Genomic DNA, 12,311 nt, shown 5'->3' on the forward strand with positions numbered 1-12,311 from the left:
CGACGTGCGTTTCGTCACCGAGTGGCTTCCTGGGGGGTTACACCCATGTTTTCCAACCCATTAAAGCAGCAGCTTGGCTTGGACAAAAATTCTACCTCCCCCCTTGAAAATAAGCATTGAGCATCTCTACTACTTGTACAATGTCATGACAATGCTCCTTACATGTAGAGCATGTGCCATGTTACAATATAGTTCTATTTGTTTGCTTTCTATTACCTTTGTCGTCTCATTTTCATGTGGAACACAAACTGTATAGGGAAATCGGATGGGTTGTTTTCCAGTTTGGAAAAATAAATGATGGGGCAATATATTGTTGTGGGTTCTTTTAAAAATGGCTTCCATTATGATTTCCATTTTGCAACTTTGCAATGTACAGTATGCCGAACCCTTTGCCACGAATAGAAGCAGCGCGTGCTGTTTATTCTGTGGTCTTTGTTATTGGTGATTTCCATTGCTCAGCTTTTCAGCTTCAATTTAAATAACTTCAAAATGACTTAAATTCTTAAAAAAAAAAAAAAAAAAAAAAAAAGAATAAGTGGAAAATGTGACTGTGGATTTTCAACTCATTTAACCAATTTTCTGCCGTAGGAGCTAACAACACATTGCAACTCACAGTACGATACTAAATTGGTTCTATTAAAGTAGCTTCAACACACAGATTGTGTGTAGTACCTGCCCAAACAGCAGTAATATCCAGGAAACGGAGCTCTCTACAAGCAGATTCAAAGGGCTAACAGGCATAGGGTGTGGAAAGAGGAGGGTAGCAGCAAGCATTATTGGTACCAATGGTTAATGGTTTGGGTCTCAGAAGAATGGATAAGAAGTTAAGAGTGACACCCTGTGCTCATTTGCATGTCATGACCATTACCCAGAATCCCTAGCTGCATTAGAAGCGCTGTTTGCTAAGCTACTGTATAATGGGGAAAGTTAGGGCTGCAGACCTGCCTGAGACATGCAAATGCACCACAAGTGGTATTTTTATTTATTGTTCTCAGCAGAAGAAGATTTGAACAGTTGAAACAATGTAGTCATACTCATTATCCCTTTATACTCCAGCATGTTTATTTTCAGAAATTATAGCTTTAAAAGTGTCTCCTGATTTAAGCACTTATACATTATACATACACATAAGCATTACAGAATTCTTTGGCACTGATTAGGTTATTCAACAAAAGATCTGTTAGCAGTGAAGCAAAAAAAAAAACCAGCATGACAGATTTATCATTTTTCAGACAGCGTAAGGATGAAGGAAGAAATATAAGAGCCCAAGAGATAGGATTACAAGGAAATGTATTGACGGGTTTTCAGAAAGCAGGCTGTCATGTGTTGTTGCTTTTAGATGCAATGGAGGATTTCTAACCTGGGGAATAAGTGTCCGACACGGGTCTTTTACAGGGAGGATGGTGCTAATGGAGAAGTAAGCAGACAATCCAGTACGCCTGGTGTAGCTCTGGAGAAGGTGTTTTGTTTGTTCATCGTCTGACTCATTCTTTGCATCAGGTCCATCACGGTGGAAGGATTGGCTGTCTCTGTAAATGTGCATTAGAATAATAGGCAGATGAAACCCAGTGAACTGGGGGTTGCTATGTGGAAAGGGAAGACGAGGTGAAATTGTGCCTTAGAAATTGACATAAGCATCAATATGATATGTTCTCTCTTTCCCAACCTGCGACCAGTTATTCCAGCACCAACTTTTAAAGCAGACGTACAACACCTCTCTCACTAGATGAGATTTTTACTTCATCATCTCCGGTATTGTCACAGGCCATCATTTTTGTATTTTTACATTCCAATTATTACACTGTCCTCGTCTCATGGAACATGCTCTGTGTATGCAGCTCCCAGCTCCCGTGTAAATCAGACAGCTTGCGCAGTTGCTGACTTAATGATGTCATAATGACCTAGAGGAAGATAAGCTTCAGTGGGTAGCAAGATTGTAAATAAAAAAAAACCCAACAGAGCACAGAATGACCAGAATAACATCATGTGCAGACCGATGTGTTATTTTATGTTCGTGTTCCTTGTGCTGCTGCTTTGAGATATGTCTCTCCCAGTACAAAATGCTATGACAAACACACATGATGGGCACTGTGTGAGGCTCCCCAGTGCAGATCTTAGGCAAGCAACGGCCCCACATTTATTAGGTTAAAACAATCCCATTGAAAGCATTGTTTATCTGGGACTCATTTTTTTCCCCATCAGTGTTGCAGCATTTTTGCAAACAGATAAATAGTTCCATGTTTATTAAATGGTGCTATTCCACAACACCCCTTCCAACGCTGGAAGAGACCTCACTGCCCATTCACCTAAGGGGCCATATTTGCTAAGCAGTCCTCTTCCAGAAGGAACTGTCCGGCGCTGGAAGTCGCCGTCCAACTCATTCAAGTTAACGGGCTGATGTCTTCCAGCTCCGGAGAGGTGTCCCGCGGCAGAACACGGCTTGGTAAGTATTGGCCACTGGTTCCGGTTCTAGAAGGTGTCTTGTGGAATAGCGCTGGTCAGTAGATCTAGCCACAAGCCCTCAATACTTTAGTCCATATAACTCCTTCAGGTCTTCAGCGTTCTACACTGAAGCCTCCTTAAAGAAATGACCTTCCTCCATTCAGATACCCATTCTGTAAACATGTCTGCAGCAGGACAGGGTTTGCAAGAGTGGCGGGGGACGTGGAAGCACGTACCCTCTGTGACTTTTTCTCTGTCTCTTCTTGTCATCTTGAATGTTTGTTTCATAATTTAGACACCGTTCGTATTTTTCAAATTGATACCCAAAAGTCATACTCTGAATGACACATTACATGAAAAAGAAACAGTAACGTCAAATAGAAATAGAAATAACTGAGGATGAGCAATCTCGTAAGGTTTGGGCAGACGAGTAAATGAAGAAACCAGCACAGAGGCTCAGAGGCAGCAATCACCAGGCTTTTAAAGAAGCTTTACTAAAATAATCCTTATTACTGTATTTTACATCAGCTATTCTCTGCAATAGATAACCACAGAGATTTTGCTATGAGGTGTGTGGGCGAAACCAAAAATAATATTTGATGTATCGAGCATGTGAATAATTATTTTTCCACCCTGGTCTCTTTATCAAAATGTTCTTTAGCAAGGGGTGCTCAACTCAAGTCCTCAATCCCCCTGCCCAACCCCCCCCCCCCCCCCACCCCCGAAACAGGTCAGGTTTTCAGGATATCCCTGCTTCAGCACAGGTGGCTCAATCAGTTGTTGCTTCAGCACAGGTAGCTCAATCAGTCTCAGTGTGAGCCTCTGATTGAGCCACTTGTACTGAAGCTGGGATATCCTGAAAACCTGACCTGTTGGGGGGGGGGGGCTTGAGGACTGGAGTTGGGCACCCCAGTTCTATAGTAACATATTTAATATGATTGTTTTATCATTGCCAGTCATGAAGTGGCTTACAGTGCTCTGTATGTCTCTACAGACCCTCCTATCATCACTGAATCCAAGAGCAATGAAGCTACCACCGGCAAACAAGCGTATCTCCGCTGTGAGGCATCGGCCGTGCCCTCGCCCGATTTTGAGTGGTACAAAGATGACACTAGGTAAATATGCCACCGCCTACTCGCATGAAATAGTATGTGGCTCAGAGAGGAGCAGGAATGAGGTAAGATTGGGAGAGCTTGGTCTACCTGCTCTAGCCGCCCACCATGCTTACCGTCGCATACATCTGGAGCGTGGATCTTAGGTCTGCACTCCATGCTGGGGAACGGATGGGTGGGTTTCATTGCTCTAAACCCAAACATGTTTGCAATTTACTTTACTGTATATATCCACAGCTTGATACGTACACTGCAAAGGCAAGTGGGAGGATTACTGCAATGGCAGCTGTCTTAAGGAGCATGAGTTTATTGCTAGCCCTATCATAGTTCATTGGTGTATATCGAACAAGCTGTGGCACAAAAAGGACAACAGGTCAACGTGATCCGAGTGAAAGGTCTTCAGGGAAAAACACGCGTCTTCGCCTTTCTGGCTGGATGCTTCACTCTGCAGCCGATCACAGGAGAGGGAGGGGATCCTGGGCAGAGAGGATAATAAGTAATAGAAATAATATACATATAATATAAATATTTTCTTGTAGAGCTACAGGGTAGGTAGGCAGTACAGTACATACAATCCCTAACTGATATTGCAAAGTGGCTTGTGGGAACGAGGAGGGGGGATATTTCAGCCACCGAGGAGTATCCTGGTGGTAATGTTGCTGGATTTGAAGCAGGTACGGTTAAGCTGGTTTGAATCCCATCCCTCACCTTGAGCAAGTTACTTTATCTGTGCCTCGCAAACATTAGATTGTAAGTTCTTTAGGGCAGTGATTCATTGTTCTGACGCCTTTCTATGCACAGTGCTGTGTACATGGTCAGTTTTATATATAAGAAAACAAGAAAAACATATTGTCATTACTAATATTAAAGGTCATTGAGCACACTTGACCCCTTTATTAGCACAAGCTGACAAATCAAAGAGTTGGGTTTTAATTAGGTATCAAATGTAGGGCTGCAGCATTGCCCTGTGAGAAGGCTCAGGGGAAACAAATTGATGGAAGTGTTGTGTACAGCCGTATTAAAACCACTTGTATGGCCGTATTAGGGCCACCTGCATGGCCGTATTAAGGTCAGTTGTATGGCCGTATTAAAGCAATATGGCTGTATTAAGGTCACCTGTACGGCCGTATAAGGTCATCTGTATGGCTGTATTAAGGTTACCTCTATGGCCGTATTAAGGTCACCTGTATGGCCGTATTAAGGTCACCTCTATGGCCGTATTAAGGCCACCTGTATGGCCGTATTAAGGCCACCTGTATGGCTGTATTAAGGCCACCTGTACGGCCATGTAAGGTCACCTGCATGGCCGTATTAAGGCCACCTGTACGGCCATATTAGGGCCACCTGTATGGCCATATTAAGGCCACCTGTACGGCCATATTAAGGCCACCTGCATGGCCGTATTAAAACCACTAGTATGGCCGTATTAGGGCAACCTGTACGGCCATATTAAGGCCACCTGTACGGCCATATTAAGGCCACCTGCATGGCCCTATTATCTTAATAAATATGATGTGACATACAGAGTTTAGCTTATCTGCTCCTGTAGTTAATTTTGGCTTCTTGATTATTTCCCCTACTGGACTCACAGGATAAACAGCGCCCAGGGCCTGGAGATCAAAAATATCGGTAGCCGATCCATGCTGATGGTCGCCAATGTCACCGAGGAGCACTATGGCAACTACACCTGCGTGGCCACTAACAAGCTGGGAGTCACCAACACCAGCCTATACCTCTACAGTAAGTGCGCCAGCTAAGGGGATGCTACTGGGTTATACTGGTGGTTAAAGTCAATTACAAAATGTATCTCTCAACAATTGTTGGGTCACTCTTAAGGTCAATATAACAAGTTGCAGCCTTTTGGCCCATGTCTATTAGCAGGGGTGTGAGTGGCTATATGGTGCCATAGGAAGAGGACACATCCGATGTATTCATTTTAGCTCAATTAGCCATACATTTTCTTTCGCTCTTTATGTGCCTTTTAAACCCACCAGGTCGGAGCTGGTGTATTGCCACCCTTCTTTGGAAATGTACATGAAATAAACCAAGGTTTGTGGGCAGGTTTCTTACACGGGCGCTAAAGGACAGAGGATTTTCAGTGGTGTTCTGCAGGCATGAAAACAGCTTTGAATCGTCCTTACATTCAGGGCCACCGACAAGGGGTGTGGGGGAGAGCTCGGACAATTGTCCTGGTCCTGTCGCTCCAGGGCCCGTATGGCTGATACCAGACCCGACTTCTGTGATCGTCCGCCAGCTAGGTTCTTTTCTGTCAGGTCCTCTCACCTCCCCATAGGGCCCTGCTCTGGACCTGGGTGCCTGGGGCCATGTCTCACGTCCTCAGCCGGGACCACAGCTACTACAGGTTTGCAGGTACAGACCTGCTAATCCTCCCCCACCTCCCCACCACAATACTTTACTACCACACTTAAATGACTAGTAGCGGAACGTGATACTCAGGGCTCTCTTTGTAAGTTGTAGCCGTTTCTAAGTGGTTCGTGGCAATGCTTGTAATAAACGAAACAAACATCACCGCATATCCTAACATCAGGGCCAATAACACAATTCACTTCTGTATCACTCCAAGCGCCAAAATCATCTCCTAATCTCAACTTGAATACAAAGATGAGAAAACATTTACACAGTTAAAACACCATATTTAGCAATATTCTGAAAGTTGACAGAGTATATGGTCAATTTACGGGTTGCTGTGTAGGCTATGTACAGTCCCCAATGTGTAAGCTGAACAGATATGTCGACTTTACATATATTGATGAATATCGTGATATTACTGTGCAAAATGTTTTCTAATTTTATATTGACGTCATGATAAAAGACATGATTTCATGCTGGACTGAAACCTACAAGAGATACATATTGCCTGGGACTTGGGTGCCTCTGTTGTATTTACATCTCTATCGGCGTTACGGTGATTTTAGAGGAATCCGCCCCTAAAAATGTACACGTACATGTCTCTTAAGGCAGCAAAAACCCCAGCACTGTGTCTTTTTATTATTTTTAGTTCTAGGATAGAAGCAGGGGGTCTGCAGAGCTGAAGTGTGTCTGCACACAGGGGGTCTGCACAGGGGGTCTGCAGAGCTGAAGTGTGTCTGCACACAGGGGGTCTGCACAGGGGGTCTGCAGAGCTGAAGTGTGTCTGCACACAGGGGGTCTGCACAGGGGGTCTGCAGAGCTGAAGTGTGTCTGCACACAGGGGGTCTGCACAGGGGGTCTGCAGAGCTGAAGTGTGTCTGCACACAGGGGGTCTGCACAGGGGGTCTGCAGAGCTGAAGTGTGTCTGCACAGGGGGTCTGCACAGGGGGTCTGCAGAGCTGAAGTGTGTCTGCACACAGGGGGTCTGCACAGGGGGTCTGCAGAGCTGAAGTGTGTCTGCACACAGGGGGTCTGCACAGGGGGTCTGCACAGGGGTTCTGCAGAGCTGAAGTGTGTCTGCACACAGGGGGTCTGCACAGGGGGTCTGCAGAGCTGAAGTGTGTCTGCACACAGGGGGTCTGCACAGGGGGTCTGCACAGGGGTTCTGCAGAGCTGAAGTGTGTTAATTTCAGCTCCGGGGACCCCCTGATTCCCGAGAAACTTACCTCCGTAGAGGTGCTGGTATCTGCAGCCAGGGAACTTGTGTGCCTAAAGAAATGGCGGGCCAATAGGAAGCCGGACCATCATCCCTTGCAGTTTCCAATTGGCTCATGTGACCTGGACATCATAACTCCATGAAGATACTGGCACCCGCTTTATGCTGAATAAACAATAATAGCAATCACTGTCCCAGAAGAGATCTCCCCCTGCAGCTTCTGTGATATCATCACATTGCTATCTATAGAGCAGCTCTTCTCTGGGTCTCCGTAGGGCCCTGGGACTGGCCATTCTCTCAGGTGGGGGCAGGAACCACGACATCAGCGTTCCCAGCTGGCAGGGACCTCATTATTAGGATGTATTGTATACAGCATTGTGTAACTGCACAACTAAACTTGCGAACCATGCAACATTTCCCCATTTTTACACTTAATAACAAGGATCACTTTTTTTCAAAGTTTGAGAGAAAGAGAGACCGATTTAGGTAGAGTACTTACTGACTTAAATACCTCCTAAAACACTCATCTACCAGGTGGTGAGATAGCTGTGAACACACCGGACAAACCTGGGAAATATGCACATTTACATATTTAAAATGATCTGATGTGCATATTTAGATGAGGTTATTTCCCAGGTATCTCGGTTGTGTTCACTGGTGTCTCTCTAATGTTGTACAGTATAGAGGAGTGTTATAGTAAGTATGTAGGTCAATAGGTATTCCTTCCAAATAGGACTTCTTTCTCTATTGCGGTTAAGGACCCGAGCTCCCTCCTGCCCCCTCCCAGCTCTGCACCTACTTTTGCAACCCTCCTGTCTTGTTGTTAATGGACAGTCCCAGCTGATCAATAAGGAGAAAACTTCAAAAACCCGAACAGAAGGAGATTTGTGGGTTACCCGTTAAAACATAAAATCCATAATCATGTAACAATTAAAATTACAGGTTTTAGATACACTACAAGATGATCCTGCCATCCTGCCACTCTGATTTGAATGGATGGGACTCCATAGATTTCTTAAAAGCTGGGAATGAATGAGATTGCCTTCCAATGAATAATACTTAGCAAAGGACTATTAATAAAAGACCCTTCTTCTGAGATTGAAAGCACCACTTGTTTATTAATCAATTATTTAGTGCGTGGGTTCATTAAATATGAATGTTGCATGCCATAATTTTACTGTTTCTAAAGGACTGAGAGAGTAACCCTTTCAGTGGTGTGATGAAGTTTTTTTATGCCATATGTTTAAAAAGCTTTAACATGACAGTATCATTTGTACAGAGTGTTAAAAACTGCAATTTATTTTTAATGTGCCAAGTACTTTTAGTTTGGTCATAATTCCCATCATTTGGTCATTATATAGACATGTTTAAGTGCTTAATACTTTGGGGAGGTATTTGCATTTGAGCATCAAAAACATATCCTTTAGCAAACGGTCTGCAGGATTTAGAAGGTCATATGTCATGTGTCAAGGTCAAAAAGATAAATGTTTTCATTAAACTGATGCAAATGTAGTCATTTCCTATCTCAGGTCCCCGTATAGCAGATTCCCAGTGCTGGAGGAGAGTTCTGCTCAATGCTGCCCTTCTCTATCATTGGGAATCGGCTTCATGTCATATTGAATGGAGTCAATACGCCATGAAGCTTCTTGTCCATGTCAGGGAAGACATGAGCAGCATGTTTACTAGACGCCAAAACTCTCAAGCAAAGTGCTTTACTTTGTATTTGAATAAGAAAGGAATATGGGGACGGCGTCCGTGCTATGTTTAAATGGAAAAATCATGGCCCATATTCACAAAACCGAGCGGTTCCATAAGACACCTTGTGGTTCGAGAAGACACCGTACCTCGTTTGAATGGTCCCTACGGTGTCTTGTGGATTATCACTGCTTGTTAAGTGTGGCCCGGTGTACGTAACATAATAGGATATGTCATTCCCTGTATCGCTTTCCTTCTGTGTGCAGCAAATCTTGTCTGTATGTAGATTAAGTTAAGTTTGAGCATTTTAGCCCTCAAATGTTTAAAAATATATGAAGGAGCTGTACAAAATGGCGCCCAGGGGACATTCAGATATCTCTCCTCAAGTTTGTGAATCCGGGTAGTTTGCTCCAGTTATTGGTATATAAACAGGGTGGGGATGGATATATTCCTTTGCCGTGTGGTGTTACATTGACGTAATCCTCCTACGGTCCGTACCTCGGACAGATAAGCCAAGTATACTGGTACACCCTTACATTACGTAGGTGTACTCATAATGCAGTATTATCTCATGCTTTTGGCACGAATAAAACTGGAAAGAATGAGCCGCCCAAAATATTTGTTTTCAATTTAAGGGGTTCATGTTAAAATGGACGTGAAGCAAATAGTGACACACTTTGAGTGCTCATTGTCATGTCATTACCCAGAATCCCCTGGCTGCAGTGGAAGCACTGCATGGTGAGAGATAATGGGGAAGGGCAGGGTTGCAGATAGGGTTGCCAGGTGTCTTATCCTTAAAATACTGGACTCAATGGTGAAAGGTACGAAGCGCTCAAAGTCGGTGGGGTGGGGTCTGTGGAGAGTGGTCTGTGGAGAGTGCGCCCTCCCCAGAATCATCATCATCTCATCTCCCCCCATCATCATCATAGTCCCCCCTCATCATCATCTCATTTCCCATCATCATCATCATCATCATCATCATCATCATCATCATCATCATCATCATCATCATCATCATCTCATTTCCCACTCCCATCATCATCTCATTTCCCACTCCCATCATCATCATCTCATTTCCCACATCCATCATCATCTCATCTCTCCCATCATCATCTCATTTCCCAACCATCATAATCTCATTTCCCCCCATCATCATCTCATTTCCCCCCATTATCATCTAATTTCTCCCATCATCATCTCATTTCCCCCCATCATAATCTCATTTCCCCCATCATCATCTCATTTCCCCCCATTATCATCTCATTTCCCCCCATCATCATCTAATTTCCCCCCATCATCATCATCATCTAATTTCCCCCCATCATCATCTCATTTCCCCCATCATCATCTAATTTCCCCCATCATCATCTCATTTCCCCCATCATCATCTCATTTCCCCCCACCATCATCACATTTCCCCCATCATCTCATCTCCCCCCATTATTATCATCATCTCCCACTCCCATCATCATCTCATTTCCCCCATCATCATAATCATAGTCCCCCCTCATCATCATCATCTCATTTCCTCATCATCATCATCATCATCATCATCATCATCATCATCATCATCATCATCATCATCATCATCATCATCATCATCAGCAGCAGCATATTTCCCCCTATCATCATCATATTTCCCCCTATCATCATCATATTTCCCCCTATCATCATCATATTTCCCCCTATCATCATCATATTTCCCCCTATCATCATCATATTTCCCCCTATCATCATCATATTTCCCCCTATCATCATCTCATTTCCCCCTATCATCATCTCATTTCCCCCTATCATCATCTCATTTCCCCCTATCATCATCTCATTTCCCCCTATCATCATCTCATTTCCCCCTATTATCATCTCATTTCCCCCTATCATCATCTCATTTCCCCCATCATCATCTCCTCCCTCCCATCATCATCATAGGCCCCCATCATCATCTCATTTCCCCCATCATCATCTCATTTCCCCCATCATCATCTCATTTCCCCCATCATCATCTCCTCCCTCCCATCATCATCATAGGCCCCCATCATCATCTCATTTCCCCCTATCATCATCTCATTTCCCCCTATCATCATCTCATTTCCCCCATCATCATCTCATTTCCCCCATCATCATCTCATTTCCCCCATCATCATCTCCTCCCTCCCATCATCATCATAGGCCCCCATCATCATCTCATTTTCCCCCATCATCATAATCATAGTCCCCCCCTCATCATCTCATTTCCCACTCCCATCATCATCATCTCCTCTCCACATCATCATAGCCCCACCTCATCATCATCTCATCTCCCCATCATCATCATAGTCCTCCCCTCATCATCATCTCATTTCCTTCATCATCGACTCATCCCCCCATCATCAGCATAATCTCATTTCCCACTCCCATCAGCATCCTCTTATTCTCCCCCTCATCATCATCTCATTTCCCCCATCATCGACTCATCCCCCCATCATCAGCATCATCTCATTTCCCACTCCCATCAGCATCCTCTTATTCTCCCCCTCATCATCATCTTATTCCCCCCAGCCCCCCATATCATCATCATCATCATCATCATCATCGTATTCCCCCCCATATCATCATCATCTTATCCCCCCATTATCATCTCATCTCCCACTTGCCACCATCATCATCTTTTCCCCCCCTGCCCCCCAAATTGTATTTTGTCCTTATCTCCTGGCAGGCCGCAGACAGCACTGTAACCTGTCCCTAGGCCGCTGGGGTGTGGGCTCAGCCCCCACCGTCCTCTGATTGGTCACCCTCTCCTCCACTCAGAGACAGCACACGAGTCCTCCTGACTGCTCCCGGCCACCGTCCGCTGCCCGCCCTCTCTGCATCAGCGCTTCCCGCCGCCCTCGTGCTTGCTGCCTCCACCATGGTAATACCGGGCATGTACGTGTCCGTTATTACCTCCAATTTTATACCGGACAGAATGCAGAATTACCGGCCTGTCCGGTTCAAAACCGGACACCTGGCAACCCTAGTTGCAGACCTGGCTGAGACGTGTGAATTTGCTCACAAGTGGTATTTGTATTTGTTTTACATGTATAAAACCTGGATAACCACACAACCTCTGACACAGGCGGCCTTGCGTGTGCTGTAAACAATATGTTTACTTTTTTATCTTTCAACATGTCAATTATTATTAGGGCCCTGCTGTGTTATTAGGGTCCTGCTACAGTATGTTATTAGGGTCCTGCTACAGTATGTTATTAGGGTCCTGCTACAGTATGTTATTAGGGTCCTGCTACAGTATGTTATTAGGGTCCTGCTACAGTATGTTATTAGGGTCCTGCTACAGTATGTTATTAGGGTCCTGCTACAGTATGTTATTAGGGCCCTGCTATGTTATTAGGGTCCTGCTACAGTATGTTATTAGGGTCCTACTACAGTATGTCATTAGGGTCCTGCTACAGTATGTTATTAGGGCCCTGCTACAGTATGTTATTAGGGTCCTGCTATGT

At 44.6% G+C, this 12,311-nt stretch overlaps 1 protein-coding gene across 6 annotated transcripts in view; it reads left to right on the forward strand.

Moving 5' to 3' along the window:
• The window catches only part of LSAMP (limbic system associated membrane protein), a 750,958-nt gene that overhangs the window by 695,335 nt on the left and 43,312 nt on the right, over positions 1-12,311 (forward strand). For 3 of the 6 annotated variants that reach the window (XM_075593644.1, XM_075593646.1, XM_075593648.1), the window contains exons 5-6: positions 3,437-3,556; positions 5,136-5,294. In XM_075593644.1, the coding sequence (XP_075449759.1) occupies positions 3,437-3,556; positions 5,136-5,294 (279 nt within the window). Of the gene's footprint in view, positions 1-3,436; positions 3,558-5,135; positions 5,295-12,311 lie in introns of all 6 variants that reach the window. The other 3 variants (XM_075593645.1, XM_075593647.1, XM_075593649.1) reach the window with 1 other exon arrangement.

Source organism: Ascaphus truei, chromosome 3 (genome assembly GCF_040206685.1).
Source record: "Ascaphus truei isolate aAscTru1 chromosome 3, aAscTru1.hap1, whole genome shotgun sequence".
NCBI classification, from domain to species: domain Eukaryota; kingdom Metazoa; phylum Chordata; class Amphibia; order Anura; family Ascaphidae; genus Ascaphus; species Ascaphus truei.